This window comes from Fundulus heteroclitus, chromosome 3, assembly GCF_011125445.2.
Source record: "Fundulus heteroclitus isolate FHET01 chromosome 3, MU-UCD_Fhet_4.1, whole genome shotgun sequence".
In the NCBI taxonomy this organism is placed as follows: Eukaryota; Metazoa; Chordata; class Actinopteri; order Cyprinodontiformes; family Fundulidae; genus Fundulus; species Fundulus heteroclitus.
Window position 1 is genome coordinate 27,033,012 of NC_046363.1, and position 25,821 is coordinate 27,058,832.

The 25,821-nt window shown below is 37.9% G+C and overlaps 2 protein-coding genes across 2 annotated transcripts; one reads left to right on the plus strand and one right to left on the minus strand.

Annotated features, from left to right (window-relative positions):
* Positions 1-56: 56 nt before the first annotated feature.
* On the minus strand, positions 57-3,922 carry rps9 (ribosomal protein S9). Its single transcript, XM_012875190.3, has 5 exons — positions 3,791-3,922; positions 2,447-2,558; positions 2,205-2,327; positions 1,834-2,020; positions 57-317 (listed from the first exon to the last, which is right to left on the minus strand). Exons 2-5 carry the CDS (start codon positions 2,541-2,543, stop codon positions 140-142), a joined length of 585 nt encoding a protein of 194 aa, XP_012730644.1. The 5' UTR covers positions 2,544-2,558; positions 3,791-3,922; the 3' UTR covers positions 57-139.
* A 355-nt stretch (positions 3,923-4,277) lies between these two features.
* rbfox1l (RNA binding fox-1 homolog 1, like) lies at positions 4,278-23,844 on the plus strand. Its single transcript, XM_036134824.1, has 12 exons — positions 4,278-4,648; positions 9,713-9,949; positions 16,517-16,696; positions 16,810-16,863; positions 16,944-17,036; positions 17,139-17,208; positions 17,954-18,013; positions 18,114-18,249; positions 20,537-20,576; positions 20,674-20,741; positions 22,832-22,913; positions 22,995-23,844. Exons 1-12 carry the CDS (start codon positions 4,286-4,288, stop codon positions 23,037-23,039), a joined length of 1,428 nt encoding a protein of 475 aa, XP_035990717.1. The 5' UTR covers positions 4,278-4,285; the 3' UTR covers positions 23,040-23,844.
* The last annotated feature ends 1,977 nt before the right edge of the window (positions 23,845-25,821 follow it).

The window sequence follows — 25,821 nt, forward strand, 5'->3', positions numbered from 1 at the left end:
TCACATTTTCTTAAAGACGTACATAAGATTTTTTAAAAGAAGAACTCAGAGTTTAGTTTTTTGGTCAAACCAACATTTTTTTTATTAAGAATTTAACAGAACAGGAAATACATGGAGCACTTCCTGGACCACATCCTTCTTAATCCTCCTCCTCATCGTCAGCTCCTCCAGCTCCACCCTGGCCCTTCTTGGCGTTCTTTCTCTTGACGCGGCCGGGGCGTCCACCGCCGTACGGGGACCTCAAGGAGAAGTCGATGTGCTTCTGGCTGTCTAGGCGAACCACGAATGAGGGGATGTTCACCACCTGTTTACGCACACTGCCAAGACAGAAATAAAGCAGAGTTCAGAGAACGTCCAAGGAACCTTTACGCTCTGATTATTAAACTATGTACTATCACCAGCAGGGTTAAGTGCCACAATATAACGTGCTCAGTATTTTTAAAAAGGAAAACAATATGAATCTATTCTTTTACTTTTATTTGAAGTTAATGTTTAAAATATTTTGGTGATCAATTTTAGCTGGTGTTTAATTTAAGTGCTAGTTATTTTAACATGACCATTTTTCCAGTTTTATTAGAGTTGATAATCTTAGTAAGTATAATAATAATCATCTTTGTGATTGTAACTTTGTACATGCCAGAGAAACGTGTCTGAATTTGAGCCGTGCTTCAGGGGGCTCTGCCCCTGTGTGGCTCCCAGGGGGCATTGCAGTTGCTACACTTGCAACCTTCCCAGGATGCAAAGGTCCTGCTCTGATTGCCACCAGGACATTGCATGTTACCAATGTTTCAACTAAAGTATTACTATTTTAGTAATTTTAAGCATTATCCCATGTTGTTCAATTTAACTTGCGTTTCTATTCAGGTCGGTAAAAAGTTGCATATTAATTTGATTGCATCAGTATTTTCTTATTTTAGACCATCAAAGATTGATTATTGGATCTCCATGTTTACCAAATGTTTATTATACATTACTGTCTATCATATAGTGACAATTTTTTATCATTTATCCTCAGTTCCTCTAAGATGGCCATTTGTCCATTTTCTTTCATGTTCTGACCGTCTGCTTTTCCATCTTCCTTTTATTCACCTCTAAAACAGTTTACAGTTACACCTTGTATGACAAAAGCTTTGAGGTTTCAACAATTGCATTATTTCAATAAATATTTTTAATTAAATTAATGTCAATTCAACAAAATGACGTTAAAACTGTAATTATTTAGCGTTTACATATTACACATTTTCTTTGCTACAGCTTAATGCTTTGGTTTAATGTAAAACAATAATTATACATTTGTTTAAAAATCATATTAAAGGCCATATTTAATGGCATATGCATCCAACAGTAGTACATTTGGCCCCAATATATATATTTAGCAAGCTTTTCCTTTAACCTTCAGCGTTTAGATGATAGCATTGCAGTAAATATTGATCAGGCTTCATTGACGAGGAATTCTTGACACCACAGAAAATCTGCACAAATACGTTAAATCATCAGCCTGAGTGTTCTGTAGCTCTCTACACAAGGTGCAGCGAGCACAACGATTGCCCGAGGTGCAATCCCCCACACCTTACCTGACAGCCACCACCACAGTGGCACAGTCTGAGCCCACAGGCGGCAGGATTGGCTCTGGGCAATGTCTACTGACAAGGTATACGGCTTTGATGCCGCATTGACCTTGCTGAAATGTTTTAGTGATCTCAACGCAGAGCGCTACAGGCTGGTGGTCCTCTGATGGAAGAGGAAGCAGCAACAGTTTCTCATGAGCCCCTAAACACATTTTCAGACCCCCCTCCCGACAACTCGGAGCCTTCTGGAGATCTTAAAACTCACCGAATGTGTCTCTGGCGGATCAGGACACGGGCATGGTGGATACTCTTGGCGAGTCCGAGCTTGAAGACCTGAGTCTGCAGCCTCCTCTCCAAGAAATCTTCCACCTTCAGACCCAGGATGTAATCGAGCTTCATCTTACCCTCATCCAGCACGCCGATCCTCACCAGACGCCTGAGCAAGGCATTACCTGAAAACAACCAAAAAGCTCACTCTTAAGACAAAGGGACAAAAAAAACGCGTACAGCCGATTTCAATAAAGCAACAATAATAATGGCCTCATTGACGAGGAATTCTTGACACCACAGTGAAGTCTGACGGTTTATAATTAAATCATCGGCCAAGTCCAACTACGGCAAAGCTGTTCCTGATACCTTCAAACAGACGTTTGGGGTCCTTCTCGTCCAGAGTGAGCAGCTCTCTGGCAGCTTTACGGATCTTAGCAAGGGTAAACTTGACCCTCCACACCTCACGCTTGTTCCTCAGACCATACTCCCCTGGAAAGAAGATGGACGGCCGTTAAACCAAACTAAAAAAAAAAATGCCACTATGGCGCGTAAATTGAATTCAGCTATAGTTGATGGCATTAAAAAAAAAAAAAATAATCAAAGCATACCAATGAGTTTCAACTCCTGGTCGAGACGGGACTTCTCGAAGGGACGGCGAGGGGTGACATATGTCTTACGACAAACCCAGCTCCTGGCAACGGGCATGGTGGCTTATGGCGCCTGTGAAAGGAAGACGGCAACATCAGACAATGGCCAGTTTGATGCTATAGAATTATATTTATAGATTAAAAAAATTATATTCTGGCTATAAACACTTATAGCTTAATTTTTTTTCTAAATCAAACACTTTATATACAAATTACATCAAATCTTTGATTCAGTCATGATCAGGCCAGTTGACTGTACAAGGTTTCCAAATAAAAAAAAACATTTGGAAGGTCAGAAATCATGTGGTTATGAATAAAAAAAATGTTTCCCTTCACTGTATGATTACGACCATAGGAAGAAAAAAAAATGTATTCATGCTTAATAACCAATAACTCATAAACAGCCACCAGTCTCTAAATGCTAACAAACCTACCACAAGCACTGTTGAAACCCATCCATCCAAATCGTTTTGCATGATTTACATTTCAGAAAATTTAATTCCAGCATCAGTAATTTAGCTGTAACTGTATACTTTAACCCGATTAGATAAGCCTGCTGTTTTACATAAAACTAGATTCCAAAATATAACTGTATATAACTGAATGCACCTTCCCTACTCTGCACCTTCTTGTATGAGCCGATGTGACGAGTGAATTTCTCCATTGTGAGATCAATAAAGACTATCTTAAATAACCTAGTTTCTATTACATGCTGTCCCCAGGTAATATAATAAACCTTTATTATTAAATTATTTTTTTCTTCATTTATCCACGCAAAACCCGAAATATACAAATTACAAAAATTTGGAGACAAAAAGGGTCTCTGGTTCATATTTTTTCAAATCTATAAACAGTCTTCAAGAAGACCATCTTTATCGAGGTATATAAATGCGACCTGCTTCTGCAATGTTGGCACGTATACCCATTTTATAGTTTTAGCCTGAACGCTAGGTTCAAAATATTCTTTTGAACCTTGTCCAGTTCAAAAGAATATAAGTAAATACACGATAAAAAAAAAACAATTATAGGCCTTTTAATATAAAATAACGTAAAATAAGAGATAAAATGTAAGGAAAAACCGCTGCGGCATCCAAACGAGTAGGCCTTAGCCGCACCGCACCACGTTGTTTGACGAGACGACCTAGCATTAGCTTCCAGGATATCTTATTTTCGAAATCCGCAAAGCATAATGTTGAAAATATTTAAGATAATCGTCTAAACTAACGTTTTTACCCATCAACTGCTGATAATACCAGCCAGAAATCAGAAATGTGTGGATGTTGAGCATGAAATGGTAGGCTGTACCTGTCTCGCTCAGGCTTGCTTAGTAAAGAGGAAGTTTGACGGAGTTCACGTGCCTTATATATGGCACACAAACACTACATCCCCCATCATGCCCCTCACCGTCCAAACGGAAGAGAGCTTCTTTTTGTGTTGCCCTCTAGTGGTCAAATAGAAAATAGCTAAAAAAAAAACGTGAAACTTTTTCCGTTAGCGTCTTTTCTGTAATTTATACCATTCAAAATCTGTTTCTTTTTAAGAAAAAAAGAAAGCCACAATGTAATAAATAGACTACATCAGTCTATTTATGTTTTTTTCTGCAATTTTTAATCTTAAACTACACTGGGCTCATTTATTGTGTAAAATCCTTGCAACTAGTGGCTAATCTTGTATTAAATGGTGTATAACTGTGAGGAAGGTATGGTGATAAACTCAACCAGAAGGGCACTGCTATTTATATAACACTGAAAGGGGACCCCTAGCATGTGTTTCTGTCTGTCATCCTGCGTGATCAACTGAATGACATACAGAAGCACACTTGTTGCACTCCATACCCTCTCTTTTCCGGACAGAATATTTGTTCTTCTAAGGAGTTTCTTTGTATTTTTTTTTTCCATTCAGGTGAAACACAGCCTTAACCCTCTTTCCTTTCACCTCGGAGGATCTTCTGTGACTTCTTGTTTGGGATTTTTCCTTCTTTTTTTTTTTTACAGCTTGGTCCCCGATCTGTGTGAATACAAACCTCCTCCGTTCCCCTTGCCTTCCTTTCTCCTTTCCCCCTCCATTTCCCGGGCTATGCTCTCCTCACCCACTGTGATCCTCCAGCCTTACGGACTTCCCGTCTACCCACAGACAACCACATGCTACCCCAGCATAGTTCAGGTAAACGTCTTGTCTGTTCTGCAGTTTCTCGTTTGTTGATCTTTGACCCAGTGACCCAAACTAACCCATGATTAGAGATCAGAAAATAAGCAAAGCAGTACTACGTATTTACAGTAAAAATACTCTGACAGGACATTAGAGCTGCAAGAAGAGACCCTGCTCCACGTATTTTGGTAACTGGATTCAGTAACCAATGAAAAACAAAAATTATTATCATTTGATTTTCAGTTAAAAACACAAAATTAAGTGGAAATTTAAATCTGATTTGATTTTATTTCCATGCAACAAATCTACCATGCAACAAATCTGCAACCATCATACACCTTGACTGCAGGACACGCGTTTTCATTTGTATATCCTACCTTTTGAGGTGTCGTCTTACTTATTTTATATCACAAAAAAAATATATATGAACAGGGAAATATAAAATAGACACATATCTGGTGAATCTAGATGCGGATATGTATTTAAAAAACAACAACATTTGTCTCATGTGAGCTGGATGTCAAAACTCACCCCTACCATTTGTGGAAAGTGACATCACGGGTTGATATTGTTTAGGTCGTGACAAGATGCAACATAAATGACAATTTCCTCCCATCTACATTTGACCACATGCTGGAAATTCCTTTTTTTAAATTTGTTTTAAAAAAATGCTAAAGACACATTCTTGGCGTGTGAATGTTTTGGTGACTGGATTATCTCATCAGAGACCAGTGATAAAAAACAATCAACAACAACAAGTGATAGTTTAATTTTCATTTTACAATGCAAACTATTCAACTGAAAACACAAGCAGTTTTCCTTTTTGTGGTTCAAAATGTGATGTATTTAATTGAATGTCTATCATAGTAAAAAATGAATTAAAATATCTGAAGAGTGATAAAAAATGTAGACCTTTCTCATATTCCAACATCCTCCACAACTCAGCTTGTGCTCTCAAAGAACGTCTCATCTCGTGACGTCACGGCCCAGATATGGTTGGGACGAGCGTCGGTGTTTTTAAGAAAAACAAAACTTATCTTTCTTCAAATTCATAAACGCTTGATCATTTTATGTGGCCCTTAGCTAAAATATTTTAAATTTAAAGTAGTTGTTGTCATATATTTGCAAGAAAATAGCCTTAAAGTCACCCTAATTTTCCTATATAATACGTAATACTTTTTGCTTTTCTGCAAAACACACTAATGATGTTATGTTCCATTAAATTCAAAAGTTTAAAACAAACAGATTAGGATTGAATGAGGATGCCACAGGAATAACGCTGTGCAGTATCTGTTTCTTTTTTATCTAACTAAGGACACATTATAGGTTATCTTTAGTCTTCTGGTCTGAGTGATACCAGCAGCAAGTGTCCCTGACATACCACCAATGCCACAATGCCTCCGGTATCTCTCCACCTTGTCACTGAGCTTCCCACCAGCAGTATTTTTAGTCCTCTTCTCCTGAGCCGATAATCAGAAGAAGGGGTTCTGACGCCTGTCTTGCGTTACGCAGCCAGCAGTAGTGCTGGAGGCTGTTGTGAATCCTGCCTGTTTTTGCACTTACGTGGTTTTACAACAAGCATGAAAGTCACGTTTTATTGAAAATTGAATAAACATGAATAAGAAACTGTAATAAGACAGATTAAAAGTGAGCCATTGGTCATTTGAAAGCATATGGAATTAAATGCTTATCCTTAAAGTATCTTAGAGCAATTTCACCTTTAAAGGATCACTTTAAAATGCAGTTTAATGGCACCATAATCACTTTGAGATGAACTTCCACTGATTCTCAAGTTGCAGCAGCTGCACTTTAAAGTCCACCGAGGGAGCAGTGGTACATGCTCCTATTTTTCTTCCCCCTTTCCCCTTTTTCTTTGTCTTTACAATTTTTTTTAAGAGTCAGTTTATTGCTTTATAATCTAAAAACCAGAATGCACGACATAGACGGATGGAAAGATGGAGCAAGAAGCATACAGTTTCCCCTAACAAGCAGTGTGTCGCTGTAAGACTTGCTCTTGAGAGGTTTTGAAATGCCAACATCTGCAGTCAGAGTGGCCTTGTGTAAATCCTGCAACAGCTGCCACGGTGGGCACCTGGCTCCGGGCTGTCACCCTCTGATCGTCCAGCGACAGCTGAGGAAGGAGACGAAAGAAAGAGCCAACAAATGGGCATTTAAAAAAAAAAAAAGGGCCTGTGTGTCCTGCATCTGCTGACTGTGTGATACTGAATCAGGCTGGGAGTTAAAAGCGTGGCTCACAGTGATATCTAACAGACTGTTTTCTCTAATCTTTCAGCTTTACGTCTGTCAAGAAGGTCAATGCAGTCACAGAGCGGCTGTTTCTCAAGCTAAAACGTCCACGTTGAGCGTTACTTTAGACAGTTTTTTCAGTTGTTTAACCCAATGAAGTTTAATTTTATGCAATATTTTATAACCTGGTGTGTGAAACAATAGAAAGATTTTTACAGATCTGGAAAAAAAAAATGCAAATATGTATTTGCCCCCCACAGATTTCTTTTGTTTTTGCTTTTTTTCTTTACTCTTAATTGATTCAGATCATCAAACTAATTTCAAATTAGAATCTGCCATCACACTTTCCACGAGTTAAAATGCTCTATGGTCAAAATTAGCACCGCAAAAATCTTTTTCTGCAATCTACAAACAATTCATGATGCCTTCCATTTATCACAGAAGTCAGTCTAAGTTTAGTATGCAATATGGCCACCATGCATATAAAATGCAATGGAAGTTACAGGTATAAACACTTTTCTAAAGCTTCTGATAGTTTGTATCTCAATAAACCAGTAACTCATACTGTGTTTCAATGTATAGGATGAGGCAATTCAAATAATTGTGTTTTTCTAGCCTGCTTATATGCAGTGGTCTCAACATCTATCTATCTATCTATCTATCTATCTATCTATCTATCTATCTATCTATCTATCTATCTATCTATCTATCTATCTATCTATCTATCTATCTATCTATCTATCTATCTATCTATCTATCTATCTATCTATCTATCTATCTATCTATCTATCTATCTATCTATCTATCTATCTATCCATCCATCCATCCAGCTAGCCAACTATCTATTTATCTATGGCCCGCCTGTGTTTTCCACCTGCAGCCGCCATATTTTTTTTGAGGGTCAACTTTGGTCAAAAAGTTCCGATTTTTCCGCTCAGAATTTAGTCTAAAGGGGGATTTACAGCAGAATTTTGAAACTTGGAACTCTAAAGTGTTTATTTCTGGTCACAAACGTTTCATTGGCTGAGAATTTCTGAACAAACTGAGCTCAGACACACAGAAACGATTAAACTCATAGCATTAGAATATAACTATGTTTGCACAACAATCAAACAATACAGATTATTCTTTGCGTTCTTTGGATATTCTTCACTTGTACAACATAAACTTGCCAATGCCTTTCAATTGTACATTTTATTTTTTAAACAATTTTAAATCTTTTAGTTTGTTTGAGCTATAAAGGTCCCCAAATGTTTTGAGGGCCCGAAGCAGCCTCTTAGTTTGCTACACCTTGGTAAAGCTTGTGTAATAAATAAAAGCTATTAGGTTTTAGAGACGACTGTTAAAAAAAACGAACTGAATAGTTAAAAATGACACTTTTTAATCAAGTTTTTAACTCTTCGAATGGAGCTAGCAGCCCTGAGATGAGCCAAGTGGCTGCTGATTTCCTCTTTTCTCCTATTTGGTTTTGAGAAGAAATTGTTAGCAATTTCTTAGAAGCACATTTTACTTGTAATCTGCATGTATACACTAATTTAAATAAGAATAAAAAACTTGCCACCCTTCTGCGAAAGGACAGCGCCAAACGTAATGAAGGAAGAAGAATCTGGAGAGAGACTGCTTCGTAATATTTAATGATAATCAGGACATTTAGCACAATGTGTTGCAGCTGAAGGGGGAGAGTATCAGGAGTGATTTTTGGACTTGGTGGAGGGGATCGAGGTGACTGACAGATGCAGATGTCTGCAGCTGGTGTGACTCCCCCGGTTGTGGAGCTGTGGGGGTGACTGGATGTGATTGGTTGATGAGTGGGTCTTGTGGTGGGGTGGGCGGGTGGTCGGCTGGCATTAAAACATGCAGCAGTTGTTGTACAATGCATCAGAGAGAGGATCATCAAAGGGGGGTAAGACAATTCATTCCATCTTTAACAGTAGGATTTGATTCAATCTAATTATACATTTCCATTTATTTGTAAATTTAAGATTCTAAAAAGTTAACGAGATTGGGGTTCAATTTCTTAAAACATAGCTGACTGTGTTGAACACAAAATAAACTCAGCTTACTGGTTCAAAATAATTGAATGGTTTTAGATAATTCTTCTAGTGTTTGGGTGGAGGTGTAAAAAATACAGACCAATGAGAAACTGATTTTTTTTTATGTTCAAACTAAAACTTCAGACAAAGAATTTGCCTTCATGATATGCTGGTTTTACCATCAATGGTTTTGCTGGTTTAAGTTCATCTTTATGGCTGGATTAAATACAATTAAATCAAATTTTAACTTGTAAAAAGGATAAATGTCTCTTTTTTTTTCCAGACCAGAAAAGGAAATATCTAAGAGAAAAAAATATACAAAAAAAGAAACAAAGAACTGAAATTTTGGATGACTCCTCCAAACAAGTCTGAAAAAACAATTAAGAAGGAGACAATCCATTTCGCAGTGCAGAGTTGTTCTTTATTTCTCTTTTCCTCTTTAGACCGAGCCTTTTTACACTTACATCTTTTACAAAAACAAATCTGTGTCTTATAATTTCTTTTGTGTTAGAAGTTTAAGGTAAATTATTCCTTTTATGATTTTCTAAACTGTTTCCACAAATTGCAGATTTGATCTCAATGCTACAAGAAGAAAACTGAAATCGGTGCAATGGCTCTTTATTAGAAAATTAATCCGCCTCTCTGTGTCATTATAGCTTATTTTCTCTGCACTGTTTAAGTTGGTTGTATCCTTAAAGAAGAAGAAGAGCATTCGGTTGTTTATTTGTTTACATCTTTGGGTTGTTGTTTTTTTTTGGATCAGAGACTCATTCCTCCCTCCCTCTCCTCCTTCCTTCAGGGGGGGCCTGCCCAGGAGGCCGGCGCCGGCAGCGGAGACCCCGCCCTCCCCCAGGTCTACGCCCCTCCCCCCTCGTACCCTCCACCGACCCAAGGCCCACCGGTGTCTGCCGGCAGATTGCCCACTCTTGATTTCAGCTCCCCACACCACAGCTCTGACTACCCCGAACACCCCCAGCTCAGAGTCTATCAGGGCCCCCAGCACGAGGGGGCTGACACCCTGACCTCCAGCAACACGGTAAGACCGGTTTGTGAGGAAGATCCTGGAATTCACATGATGTCCCAATAAAACTTGATCTTCAGTAATTCATTGTCACGTGGAGGAGGTCCCATGCAGAGCAGCATGGCTAGATAAAGTTTCTCTCTATATTTAGAGGCGCACCTCCTCTGTTATGGCCTTGTACGGAGCCCTTTGGGGGGCAGCTGAGGGGGTGTTTGTTGTTGGAAATAAATACCTACGTTTCCTCTGTGTCTTATAGAGCTGGTAGTGAAACAGATCACATTTCAAGATTAAAGCGTTTTCTGTTGATTTTTTTAATTGATTGTGAGTAAATCTGAAGTTGAGCCTTCAGGTTATTTCCTATTTAGGGGCTAAAAAAATATTACTTTAATTCAAATTCAAATATTCCCTTAATTCTCATTTAGAAAACAATGATTATGAATAAAATTTCCACCTGTCTCCAACTTAACATATAAATTAAGAAGTAGCTTTGATTGTTGACCTGAATTTTAAATTGGAAACTGGCATTCATTTATGATTATGAACTTTAATGGTCCTTCTATTAAAGGGATAGTTTGGTACTTTTGATGTGAGGTTCTATTAAATTATTAAAAGCCTGCAGTGGATAATGTTCTTTATTTAGTAAAAATCCAGATTTGGTGATCCTTTGGGAGAGTAAAAACTAAAAAACTAAAAAAATGCACTTGAACTTCCAAAATAATTGTACTTTTTTTAATCCCTTGCCTTTTACATTCATCTAAAAGTGCGTTTTTCAAACACATTTTGGACATATGGAAAATTGATTTTAGCAATGCCGAGAGAATAAAGTAATATAACTAAACAATTAATAATGAAGAAAACACCTTTAAAACTTAATGTAAAAAAATAACAAACATTACATTTGATCTTAAATTATATAAAATGACTGATAGGCTTATCAGGTCAAGCATGTTGAAGGATGCTTGCTTGCCATATCAATGTAAACCCCTGAAGAACACCTTGTAGGCCTGAGCTGCTGCTGGTTAAAATCCAGAGAAATATCTGAGGCCTTCAGAAACTAAACCATAGAAGATTATAAATCTGGTCAGAGACTTAAAGAACTCCTAAAAGAATGTGAAATCAGCCCTCCCACTCATGCAAAACAGTTTACAAGTGGAGGATATTCAGGACAACTTCCAACATGACCGTGTCTTGTCTCAAAAGCAAGTTTACCCTAAAACATTTAGATGTGTCCCTTGACCTACACACCTGAATCAAAACGGCTAAACTACCTCACCAGCATGCAGTCAGGCTCTGCTGATGAGCTGATATTAGAGATGCATCTAAATTTGCAGGACACTCGCCCTCGAGGATTTGATTTTGAGACCGCTGCGTATAAGCAGACCGCAAATTTCTAAAAGAAGTCTCCATAAACCCTAAAATATCATCATGGAAGGTCAGGAGGCTCTTGCTGTTGCTGTTGACATGACAGTGCATGTCTATACAATCAGACAAAGACTGCACAGGATTAATTTAGATGGGAGTTGTGCAAGGAATACATTTTTACTCTCGAAGAAAAAGAAAAAAAAGAGAGTCAGACAACAGATTGCCAAACAAAGACCTGGAGATCTGGAGTAAGGCTGTTTGGGCAGATGGGTCTAAAATGGAAATATATATGGCGGACCAGAACAGAGGACATGTTTGGATTAAACCAAATCCACATTGACATTAATATATGAACATTTCTCAATGAAAAACTGATTATTTAAGCGTGTGTCTTGATTATTTCTTTCCAAAACGGTTACTTTGACCAGTAAAGCATCTCGTTCAGATCACAAGAACTCCCAGCTCCATCTGCATGGTAGTGCCTTTTAACTCCTGGCCACTCTCCAGTGGTTAGCTTTAACCCCAAAGACCAACTAAACTGGATTTAAACTAAACGAAGACACAATGGGTTATCCTCTCCAGATATTTACTACAGATAAAGTTTTAACAGCATCTTGAATCAAAAATCCCAAACCAGGCCTTTCTGTTGCATTATTGAGGCCAACATTTTTGGTTTTAATTCAAACAGATAACAATTTAGAGACTTGGCTAATTTCTTCATATTTTGCTTCACAGCAGGCAGATTCCTCCTGTAATGTTTTGACCTATCAGCAGTTTATCATGTTTTCCAAAGATCTTTTAATGTTTTCTCTGGGTGCTTTTTACATTTTTTTTTACCAGTACCTAATCATTATTAAGGAAATGCTTTGTTGTTTGCTCAACCACCTAAATGAGCTATGAATCCTTCAGGCACAACTTTCCCACACCCCCTATACTCAAGGGTTGAAACAGTATTTTATCTACATATAACAAGAAATAGAATTTAAAAATTCACTGGTTTTGTAGCAACATGTCACAGTTTCTGTATGTTTCTATTGGTGGATCTGTAAGAAAACAAAGCTAAACACCATTTGATTATTTTGACTGAAAAGGTCCTGATTTTAAGCCTTATTTGTCCTCTACTTGTCCACTTTTCTTGTAAAATGTGACACCTTAGAAAAACGTTTAAAGGCTTTCATAAACTCTAGAGAGCTATCAATCAAACCAGTTTAAAAGATTACAAGGCCTGGTTCCTGGAAAGAAACTTGTTTAAATATAACATGACCACCACCTTTGTGCTGCAGTGAAATATGGGGAAAGAAACAATAACAAGCTTTTAAAGAACAAAATCCCCTAAAAAGTTCATTTGTTTTTTTTTAATGAAGTAATCTGAGCTGTTTATTTAGTGTTGGTATTCTGCAGGAATAAAATTAACTGATGAGCCAGATTGAAATATTCGGCAGTCATGAAGACATGAGGTTTGAACTCTGTTTAGTTTGACCACACTGCAAAAACGGAACTTAAAATAAGATAAAATGTTCTTAAAATTTGTGTATTTGTCCTTGATTTGAGCAGGTAAATAAGATTATTTGCCAATGAAATAGAATTTTTTGCACTTAAAATAGGAACAACCCATCTCCATCAGCTTATTTCAAGTACAGGATGTCTAATTATCTTATTTTGGGGGTCAAAATACTCATTCTATTGGCAAATAATCTTTTTTACCTGCTCAAATCAAGGACAAATACATTAAATTTAAGAACATTTTACTTATTTTTGGATCCGTTTTTGCAGTGCAGTGTGGCGCTTCGGCTGTGTCTCCTTCTGCTTCTGCTCCAGATCTATCTGCGTTCTCTCATAAATGGTGTTTTTTTTTTTTTTGTTTTTTTGTTTTTTTTGTGGCCCCTATCTATACATTTCATTGCTATAGAGCCCCTGACATTCTTGGGTCCGTGCTGAATTTCGGGGGAAAGTTGAGACGTCGCCTCGGAGGGAGGGGGTCAAAGTGGGGAACCCTGACCAGATGAGAACCCCCCCTCTCCCCCCTCCTCCTCTGAAATATCGCTCAGGTCCAGAACACAAATCTGCATCGTGACATGACACCACCACCCAGCTCCCCCCCCCCTCGGCCTACCTTCCCCCCCGCCCCGCCCCGGCCTGTGTGTGTGTTTGTGGGCGGATGTGATGCTGTCTACTGTAGCTAGTCACAGAGAGCCAGCGCTGTGAGGCTCTGTTATGTGTTTGTAAAGAAAATGGCTCCCCGGGTGAATGTATCCCTGAACCATTTCCCCGCCACCATCGTATTAATGATGCCCCTTGACGTTTTTACACTTAACATCTGGCAGAAAAGCAGCACCATGACCTGAAACTGACACCTTGGTTCTGATCCCTTCTCCTCATCACCCTCCTCATTTTTAAGCTTCCTGCGCACCATCTTTGTCTTGTTCCCTCTGGTTTAATTCTTTCACTGCTGCACTGAGGCCTCTTCTCTCCTTTCCTGCCTCTTGGTACTAGAATGCTAATTCTCAGATCCTGAAAGTGCAATTCCTTATTACCTTCTCTTGTATTTTTATGCTTCCTTTTTTTTTCTTCTCGTTACGCTTTCTGCCCATCCTTTCACAGCTATGATTAAACATGATAATTGTTGGGGTTTTTTCTGTAAAAGAGTTTTAACACGTTTTCTTGCAACGGTTGATGATCCTGCACAGCCGGCACCAAGTGCACATCGATGCGCGCGCACACTAGCATTGTGGTGCATTGTGAGACCATGAATGTTTTGGTTTTTGGCACATTACTCTTTGAGATGTTCTGCATGAGGAAGGTCAAATAGCTCAGGTTGGATGCGCAACGTGTGCAACAGAGGTGAGAACATTTTTGTGTCGCATCACTTGAAGACCACTGCCACAATTAATCCGAAAAAAATAAATAAAAATGCAGCGCCTTGCTAAAGTGTTCACAACCATTGAACATTGGCACAGTTTTTCACATTACAGCCACAGACTTTAACAGGTTTTTGGGACATGCCAACACCAAGTAGTGCATAATTGCGAAGTGGAAGCAAAAAAGATGCATGATTTGGAAACTGAAAAGTGTGGCAGGCATTTGTATTCATACTCTGATAGCACTAAATAAGATCCACTGCCAGATGACTTCAGAAGTCATCTGGCAGTGTGTAATTTAATCTCAGTATAAATCCAACAGTTCTTCGAAAACCTCGGGTTGTTTGTAAGAGCAACACTTAAGAGCAAACAGCATCTTGAAGACCAAGGAACACAGCAGACATGTCAGCCAGGAAGTGGTGTGTAAGTTTAAAGCAGGGTTAAGGTTAACAAATAATATCACAATATTAGAGGATCTCACAGAGCATTGTTCAAGCCTTCATCTGAAAATTTAAAGAATGGCAGAGTTGCAAGCCTAACCAATGGAAGAGTGTTAATTGCATGGTTTAGATTAAAGTACATACAGTACATGTGGCACGTGTGGCTATTCCGATAATCTGCAACCTTTCAATCCAAGGAGCCATTTTTGCCTTCAGTCCAGTTAAATCTATCTCATTTAGAGTCACAAATGTTACATGAGCTATTGAAAAAAGACACATTTAAAGTTTTTCATAAATATCGACTAAAGAAAATTTGTTAGCAATTTTGAAGAACCACCATTTTATTTCTATTTTTTAGGTTTCGAAATAAAGAAAAACATTACAGTTTTTCAAAAGGGTAGAGAAATGTCTGGGGTTTCCCTTCTGAACTTGTCCCCAAAACCCCCATAGAAAATGTATCTAAAACATTTTTACTGGCACTTTTCAGAATAATTTTGTTGTGGATATTCAGTGCAATTATTCCATGGAAAGTCTTAAAAACATCTGAAACCTGCCTCTGTTATTTTATCTATGTTTAAAAATATTAGTTGGCTCTTTATCATTTTTAGTCAAAGTTATTAAGAGCCGTTGTGGAAAGTCCAAATAACTACTTTGTGGCTGCGGTTCAGTTGGAAATCCTGCTGAATGTCTGTGGAAAGACATCCACAGATGTTTCCAGATGTGTGAAGCTGGTAAAAACATAAGTCAAGGCTTTGGGTTATTCTATAATGGCAGAGAAAGGAGGTTAGATACATTATTTACTCAGGAGATCTGAATACAAACTCATGCCACATTTACAAAAAAATGTATGCAAAACAAAAAAAAGAAAAACACATGAATGATCTTTGTTTTACTTCATAATTATCTGGTACTTTATGTTGGTCTATTTATAAAATCACAATATAATAGATTGAAGTTTGCTTTTTTAACTTGACAAAACACTTTTGCAAGGCACTGTAATAATAATAATAATAAAAAGAACTACCGTATAATTAAAAATACACACCTCGACGAAGGAGCAATATGTGATTGTTGAGACGTAAAGAAGTGTTGTTGAACTTTTCTAACTGCATGAAAATTGCTTTAAAAATGAAATTTAACCACAGGAACATCTGGAGTTTTTAAATCATGCACTGTACCTTTCTATTTGCATGTTTACATCATTGGTTTTCATGCCAAAATAATCACAGCATTTCTATTTTATTTTAGTCTGCGACTAAAAATGGTTTGGTGAGATGAGCAGTCCTGCTTCAGTGTTTTCAGAAATGTTGGCATTTTTTGAAAGAGAAAAATCTCCTGAATGATTGGATGAGACTTCTGCCCATCATCTAAAATTGTTCAACTTAAATACAAATTTGTATGCTTGCCTGTTCTTTAATCGTGATATTTAAGTCATGTTGCACAGCTGTGTACTTAGTTATGTTGAACAACTGTGCAAACTCTTAATTAAAGGTTAGTTTTACTGCCGTAATCTTTAATATTAGAGCATTAGTTGTCCTCCTGTAGGCATGTATTTCCAGACATTTTACTAAAACTGAGTAAATCCCTTCTTACCTTTGCCTGAGAGGGATCACTGGTTGCTGAATGCTCGCTGAACATGGTTTGGATCACTTGAGCTCATGAAAATGATCTTTGCTGTCATGTGATGCTGACACAACGTAATCTTCACACAGATTCCCTCTGAAATGCTCTTGCTGTACTTGCTGACCTGATCGTCGGACAATCTTGATTTGCTTTTTCCAGTAATGCCGCTCTCTCTGTTTTCTTCTGTCTCATCTCATTCATGCCCTCTCCCATCTTTTGTTTCCTATTTTTCCTGTTTCCGTCTGTACCATCACTTCCCCTTTCGTCTCGTCCTTTCTGCTTTGCTTCCTCTCTGACAGGAGGACGCTTTGGCCGCCGTGACGTCCGACCCTCAGTCTCTCAGTGTTGCCGTGCCATCGGGGGCCGGAGCGGGAAGCGGGACAGAGGAGGAGAGCTCAGGGAAGGCCCAACCAAAACGCCTGCATGTCTCCAATATCCCTTTCCGTTTCAGAGACCCAGACCTCCGGCAGATGTTTGGGGTATGAACTTCACCCTTCCTTATCAATGCTTCTCCAGGCTATATTGATGTCTTTAAAAAAAGGTTTTCTTTGGGTTTTGGCTGCTTTTTTTCACTTTATAACGAATTTTGCAGCAATTTGGCAAAATCCTTGATGTAGAAATCATCTTCAACGAACGAGGATCAAAGGTGAGCGGCAACAAAAACCATTTAATGAGAGCTAAAACTGATACAGACCAAAATTAAACAGTCATCCTATTGTTGTTCAGGGTTTTGGATTTGTGACTTTTGAGAGTGCTACAGAAGCAGACCGAGCGAGAGAAAAGCTAAATGGGACGATTGTAGAAGGGAGGAAGATTGAGGTGAGGAAAGATGTCTTACTATTTGTAAATTTGTAAATCATCATGTTATCATCCCAGAAAGTCCACTTATATCGAGCTTACTGTTCTTGACTGTGTTCTTAGGTCAATAATGCCACTGCAAGAGTAGTTACCAAGAAGCCTCAGACACCGCTTTTGAATGGAGAAATTTCAAGTAAGAAACACGAATATAGCCTCATTCATTGCTCTTATTGCAAGATGAAGCTATGCTAATGCACAGGTACACATTAGTCTCATAATCCATCAAAATCAATCTGAAGAATGTATCGTCCCTTTCCAGGGACTTAGCTTTATTACACATCAGAAGAAGAGTCAATAGATTTGATACATTTAGATTCATTTCTCAGGATTTAATAACACTTCAGTTGCAAACAAGCTTAAATCAGAGGCAAACACACCTTCGTCCAGTTCTGTCTGCTGTCCTTAAAAACTGCAGTGCACCAACCTCAGGTTGCTCAGTGTGAGCCACCAGAATTAGAGACTTAGACTTAGACTTAGACTTTCTTTATTGTCATTAACTAAGACTCCTGGATAGGTGCCGAAAGGTTTTTTAGAAAAAACTGAGCGAAAGTCTCCGATTTAAGCCTGTTTGCTGTTGTGATGACCCAGATAACTGAGAATTTGCACAGGCATCACTTGAGTTAAATATTATAGGAAGACTCAAGAAGAGCTATTCATTAATACCATCAATAATAAAATTATAATTTTGCAAATCTCACAAACTAATATAAAGGTTTACAAACAAGGAGGAAAAATGCTAATTCTACTCTGGGAAAAAAAATGGAGCAAAATGGAATTTCGTGACTTGGCACGAATCCCAGAAAGGAAGGCTTTGCTATACCATGTCTAAGAGTTCTGTTTAAAATGTAAAGTATCATTCATTTTTTATTTCTTCTCAGCATCTGGTTGGAAAATCAATCCTGTAATGGGGGCAATGTATGCGCCTGAGCTTTATACAGGTTTGTTGACGCTTATATATACATCCTGTATTAGGGAGAATCTCTATTGCACATTGTATAGTAAAGGAAGTTTGTTTTCTCTTGATTTCTATATTTGTAGTCGCCAGTTTTCCATATCCTGTAGCGACTCCTACCTTGGCCTACCGGGGATCGGCACTGCGGGGCCGGGGTCGTGCCGTCTACAACACCATTCGCTCTGCAGCAGGCAGTCCTGCAGCCGTGCCTGCCTATCCTGGGTAAGACCCTGGGTCCACTTCAAATACTATGTTTTCTTTGGAGGTACCAACAATCACAGGGAGCACAGGACTCACAGCTGGCATAACCTTTAGCATGTTCACTAATAATCGTTAACAGGGAAACAACGCACTAATCAACACACTACTGAAAACCACTAAACTTATTAATATGTATTTTCCCTACCTAAATCATTACTAGGTGACAAAAATTCATAAACAAGTCATAAATAATTCCATAGCCTTAAAAAAAGTGCAGGGAAGTTAAACTGCTAGTTTTCTAACTTCCTGCAGCAGCTAGCTTTACTACAATGCTAACACTAGCTTGCACGTTAACAAGGAATGAGTGGAGATTCAGTTTTAGATGTTATTTTTATGCAAGCAGCATTGCAGAGGTGCTAACAACCTTTGCAGCATCTCTGGCTATTAAAATGGTAATAAGTTACTATGTCCTAGACCGACCATAGGCTTGCAGCCTTGACAGGCTCTCAATCCCCACCCGAATTAATGCAGTAGTTCATAAATATTTTTCGACAATTAAGTATAAAAGACATTATCCACATCTGCTGAAGTTTCTTGCAAGTCGTTTCTATTCTCCTCATGATAGGACTACATCTTGCATATATGGCCATGTCCTTTAATTCTTCCATAGTTCCAATTTTAACAAGTACATGACTGCAGCCTGCTTAAAAACAAAAATGATAAGAATGAATTAGGCAAAGCTGCACAGCCACCAGAGCACCCTCATTACGTTAAAGAGAAACACGCTTGGCTATCATAAACTTAAAAAGTATAATTGTTCAGTTTTTTATTCTGGTTGGCTGCATAGAAAGGCCTCACAACAGCTTGTTAGATCAAAAAAATAAAATAAAACAAAAACATAATTGGATGTTTTGTCGGAGTTTGACTATTGTTTCAAAATCTGGTTTGTTTCAACAGAATCTGTTACTGTTGATAATGTACTGCTTTCACTTCTTATGGTGAGTTCAAGTTCCACTCATGAGTCGGAATTCCGAGTTCCGAGTCGAAGAAAAGGAGTTTTGTCTCCAGCGCTTCGCAAGCATTCATGAGTTCGATCTAAAATGGCTACCAGGGGATTTAAACAGAGTGAGAGTTGCAGAATTAAATTGCTTCTTCGCACTTCTGACTAATTATAGCTGATTAAACCAGAAACACATACACTGTCATGCAATCCATACCTGTGACTACATTCCTTTCATGTTTTCATGTTTAGACTGCTTCATCCTACATCCAATAAGGAACATTATTGCAGATCCTTCCTCCCTGCAGCTGTTAGACCCATCGCTGCTCCCAATAAACTCAATACGTGTTTACATCCCTGCTGTTTTTGCTCATCTTTTTCTTTTAGTCCATTGTTTTTCTTCACAAAAATACATGCATGTTTTATAAATTCTTACCCTACACAGTTGCACACTTCTTTGAATCTGATTTTATCTCTATCTATTACTTTATCTATTTACTCTATTACTATGCTAGAGGTGCTGTTAGCACCTCTAGCATAGTAATAGAGTAAATCACATATTTATTGCTGGTCCATCAATAAAGGACCATGTTCACAGATGGAGACTGTGTAATTTACTTGTTTAATGAGATACAATCTGTCAGAAGTGCAAATAAATTAATTTCTGAAGCCATGAATACGTTTTACACTGTATGTGCAGAAGTCGTTTTGACTATAAGCTTAAGGTTGAGACATTATAGTTCTGATTTCAGGTGCTTTGTGTTTCTTGCAACATGGAATTTCAAATTTCTTTTTTTAATATAATTTTTTTTATTATAAAGGAAATTTCATCTTCTGAGTACAAGGAGACCACACCACAAAGCAAGCTCCACTCGGGTGTGAAGTCTTTCCCAAATCCAAGTTTTAGCACATGAGGCAAATTAATTTTAGCATGAATTTAACTACGTTGATGGAACCAATGTTAAAATGCTTGTTGTACGAACCCATGCATGTGTTGATAGGTCACACCAGTTTGTTCTTTTGGTTCTGTGCATATTTGAAAAACAACATTAATTTTAGCTTCACTTGAAGTATTAAAGGACGCAGTGTGAATTCCAACAAATCCCACTCCGTATTAAAAGCAAATGAGTCAGCTTGAAAAGATTACGATGACTCAGATAAATTTACAACATTGTTATTGCTTTACACTTTACCAAGCCACGCTCAGTTGAAAGCAAAGTGTGCAGCCAAGTTTTCCTCAAGTTTAGCCTCTCTTGTTTGTTCACATTTATTTGAGTGTGGCGTTGGTATTTTTGTGCTTTTTTTCAGGGTGGTATACCAGGATGGACTGTATGGAGCAGAAGTTTATGTAAGAATCAACTCACTTCTTTAGAATTTATATTTTTCAAATTAGGTTACCTTGATGTGTTACAGTCTTGATGTTGTGTACCCCCCCCCCCTTACAGGGTGGATATCCTACAGCGTACAGAGTGGCTCAGTCTGCATCCGCTGCCACCGCAGCCTACAGTGATGGGTAGGCTGGCCTGTAATAAACTTGTATTTAATAACTCCACAGATGTGTGAAAAAACTTTTCTTCAAAACAACTTTGTTGTTTTTTTGATTTTAGGAAGACCCAAAATAAACCCTCTCCCGAAAAAAGCCTATAATGCCAAATTAAAAACCAGATTCATGACATTATTATTAGTGTCAGATGCTTTAACCTCTCAAATATTTCATCTGGAAACACACAAAATGTTCTTGAGAAAATCACTGTGGGCCTGTAAAGCACATGTTTCTCGTTTTTTCTGTGGCCTTTGGGACTTTTCTCAGACAAACAGCGTTCTAAAAACAGAAACACAAAATTATTTCAAGATTTTTTGACTCAGGAAAGACTATAAAAATGTCTCACCTTCTCAAGCCAGTACATTTTTTTTAATTGCCAGTTGGAGAAAAGGAGGTAGGCGTTTATGATGACAATTATACAACTGATGACATCTGTTAACTCTATCTGTTGTCTCCCAAATAAATTACTCTAACTAGAACAATGAAGTTCTACTTTTATGAATGTGGCTTGGAGCTATAAAAATAGTTCGGATTTAATTACATTTTTATTTTTACTACGTTTCTAAGTCTAATTCAAATATTTTTCCTATTCTAAACACATTGAGACACAAGAGTTATTTTTGGAAATGAAATAAATGAATAAAAAACATTCCTGAGGAAGAAAATAAATCTGTCATTTTACCATTTCAGCTAAAAATTGCATTTGCACTCTCTTGTTTCTTCTTTGTGTGCAAATTGGACAACTTTGTGATCTGCAAATGTCCCACAAAATCTAGTGGAAAAAGAAAAAAAGTAATTGATATACCAGCTAAATATCAGAGGAGCAAAAGATAGCACCCGGAGGTACACCGACGTCGGCCATTGCAGAAAGTTTATGTATGCAAGCACACAGTTTTCTATCACTCAGATAAATTTTTACCCATTTAGATTAATTAATTGTTTAAAGGGCCAAATCTCTAATTTATATAACTCAATTATGTCATTTAGTAGCTTATCAACAGACAACATCAAGACAAAATGGGAAGAAGAATTAGGGACAGTCATTTCAGAAGAGATGTGGGTTAGAGCTCTTAACCTTTTGAATGGGACTACTTCTTGTGTACGTCTAAACCTGATTCAGTTTAAAATTCTCCACCGTACTCACTATAGTGAAGTCAGACTTGCCAAAATATACCCTGAAATAGATGGTACGTGTGACCGCTGTAGAGCCACCAACGCAGACTTAGCTCATATGTTCTGGTCGTGCTCTAAGCTGGAAGAGTTTTGGAAATCAATATTTAGGATTTTGAACGTTGCGTTTGGCCTACATCTAAAACCTAGTCCTTTAATGGCTATTTTTGGGGTTGATGCAGGGAATTCTAGCAAGGCAAATGTTATTGCTTTTGCAACTCTGATCGCTCGAAGGAGAATACTTTTAGAATGGAAATCCCAATTTCCACCTAAGGCATCAATGTGGCTTTCCGATATGACGATGTTCCTAAAAATTGAAAAAGTGAAATACTTTCTGCAAGGATCGACCAAAATTTTTTATAAAGTATGGGGCCCTTTATTGGGTTATTTTGATAAACTTGTAACTCTCCCTTCTCACAAGTCCCAATATAGAGTGTTTCCATTTTGGGATAGTACCCCCCCCCCCTTTTTTTCTTTTTTTCTTATATATATTTATTCCTCTCAATTTAATTAATTAATTAAATTTTTTTGTTGTTGCCGGCACAGGGATAGTTGGGGTTGGATGGGGTTTATAAAAATATTAAAATGTTGAATTGCTGTGTGGTTCTTGTTATATTGTACACAGTCAAAGGAATTGTAATAACTGCTTAAACACTACAATCTGAATGGCATTACATCTGTTTTAACAACAATAAAAATATGTTTAAAAAAAAGATTAATTAATTGTGGTCACTTTGCAATGAAGAAGTTGATGATATCAAAGGGATTTTCAAATTTTCTAACATGAATTTGATTCTTAAAGCAGCAACGGTGCAGGTAGTGAGTCTCTGTCATTGTTGACAGTGGGGGGGTCTGTGTCACTGAGACCTGCTTCATGTCTTTCTGACCAGGTACGGACGAGTTTATACCGCAGCAGCCGACCCTTATCACCACTCAGTTGGACCAACGACGACATACGGAGTCGGTACAATGGTGAGAAGACTCCAGAAGTGCACAGCATCTGAGTCGTGTTGTCCCTCTACTTACACCTGGCTGCGCTGCTTCTGTTAACAGGCTAGCTTGTACCGAGGAGGATACAACCGCTTCACGCCGTACTGAGCCTCCCCAGATGTTTGCATCTGTCATGAACTCTGGGTCGGGGGAAAGGTCATGGAATCTTAAAGCTTGGAAATGTGGAAAAGCTGTGTGTGTACATTATCTTCTATTGAGACTAACAAGAGTGTCACAGTGGATCCTTTAGGACCCGTTTGTCTGCTGAAGAAAAAAGGATCTGACGTAATTTATTAAGCTTTTACCTGAGTTTGTTTTAGTGAACCGACTTTACAGAGACATTGGCTGGTGTTAAATGCTGTGAGACTAGTTTTGTGTGTTTTTAAAAGAAAAAAAACAAACATCAAAAACATTTCAGGGGTCAGAATGTACAAAAAGACATTTTGTACAATATTGAATGACTTATCTTGGATGGTGCCCTGTTTTTGAGTGTGTGAGTGTGGGACAGAGACACAGCTGCAACGCTAGGATCACCAACGACTTGTAAAGTGCCGTCTGTCTGGATGTAGCTGGAATCAAGTTTCTTCTCACCCTAACCATCTACCTCTCGTGCATTTTTTAGATTTTCAGATAGCTGTCGTGTTGTTTGGTCGGCTTCATTGTCCAACCTTTCGGTACGTGTAGCCAAATTGACACAGACAGTAGCTTTTGTTTTACATTAACCTTTCTGGCTTTCTGGGAACTTTCTCGTCCTTGGCTGCAGCTCTTACTGTTATTTCCTATATGTTATGCCTTCTTTATCACTCGGAGCTCTTGAATAGTCTGTTTCTGCCTTTCCTTTGTTTCTATTGCACTCTTTTTTTCTGCTATGTTTGATGTTTACCTCTGATTAAACTTACTTTCCTCTCTTTTCTTCCTGTGTAGTTTCTCTTCATTTTTTTTTTAGATTGTTTTTCTCTCGTCCGTCACTTTGTTTCTGGGTTGTCTTTTGGTTTTAAAAAAATATGACAGTCCTCTTGAAATAACTTTCCCCCCTTACGGGCCTCTTCAGCTTTTTAACACTTAAATGTGACCGGCGCCACAGCAAAACCTGGAGCAAGTCTCCCCAGGGCCGATTTGAGTGAAATCTAAGATTTCCAATGATGTCAAACTTGTGAAAATCAACAAAGAATCTAAGAAGATATGACCATTTGAATGTTGACACTCTGCAAAGAAAATTAGTGAGAAGACAGGCCTCAAAGTTTCTTTAGAATCACCCGCAGCCAGTTTAAATCCCGAGTTTAAACACAAAGTGTACTGTTTTAAAATCTTTGAAACAGTGATTTTAGTTTTATTGCAAAATGTGCTTGTTGAAGTTACAGAGAACCCCCTCAGTGCTTTAAATTACAATTTTTCTCAGAAACTGAAGGTTTTTCACGTTTTTCTCAGTTTGTGCTCTGCCTACTTGTTCCTACTTTTGCTGTGGCGGGTCACACATGTTTAAGATCATCAAACAAATTTTGAAATCAAACACAACCTGGGAATACACAACAAGGAGCTTTGAAACAATGATTTCCTTTATTATGGGAAAATCACAACCTGACTTCAGAGGAAAAAATATTTGACCCCTACTACTCCTAATACTAAGCAGTTGTTGTTTAACTCTTAGACTAAACAGTCGTCGTAATGGCAACAAGTCTTTTACATCACAGTAGAGAAGTTTTGGCTCACTTTTCAATGCTGATTTTTCTTTTTCATGGTCATTCCACTGCATCTCTATCAGGTTTAAGCCCAGACTTTGAGAACACCACTTCAAAACCTTTTTTTTGTTTGTTTTTTGTTTTTTTAGCTAATATGTGGTGTTGTGATTTGGATCATCGTCCGGCTGAAAAATTAAAGTGTGATTGAGCTTAATGTAAAAAAACTGAAGGCTGGTTATGCTCCTTCAGGATTTTATGCCAGAGAGCGTGGTTCCATCAATTACAGCAAGTTATCAAAGTTTTAAAGAAGCAAAGCAGTCTCAGACCATTACGCTACCACCGCCATGTTTGATAACTTGTATCAAACATGGCGGTAAAAGTTTTACTCCAGATGTAACGGTACGTACGCCTGCCTCATCCGCCCACAGAACATCTTGCCAAAAGTCAAGTTGTATTTGGTAAATGTGAGACCGACCTTTGTGTTATTTTTGTAAATAGCAAAACCCCTCAGTGAGCTGCATTTAAAATGCTATTTTATTCAGTTGCTCTTCCTTTTTAATCATACTTGTATTTACATCGATTTAAAAGTATTAAAAACATGTTTATAGTATACAAAGTTAAGGTGAGCTTTGACTCTTTAGTTCAAAGGCCAGTACAGGTAGCCCTTTGTATGAAACAGTACCAATGAAGTAGCTCTCAGTTTCTAAAATGTTGGTGAACCCTGCTTTAAAATGATGTTCCAGGTTCTTTTGTGACCTCCTGGAGTAGTTTTGCTAGGCTGGCCACTACTGGGAAGGTTCAACACTGTCCCTTGATTCCTCCATTTGTCTCACACTGTGGTTCTCTGAAGTCCCAAAGCATTAGAAACTATTTCTAGATTGATAGACGGTTATAAGTCTTTTTTTTTTTTTTTTAAATATCTGTTCTTGAATTTCTTTTGCCTGCTTCATGTTGACAGAAAGTTTTTTCAATTCCATAGGTTAGATTATAATCAGGCCTGCATGTAATTAGTGAATTGAACAAAAATGTGGTAAATCACAGTTAACATATGGAGTTAACATATATTTTAACACATAGTGGCAAGTTGGTATGGACACCTTTTATCCCTATCCTCATTGAAAAACTGCTTTTTTTGTATTTACTCACGTGATTCGGCCCATTTAAGTGTGGCAGAAAAGCAAATTTCTGGAGGAACATGTATGAAATCCTCT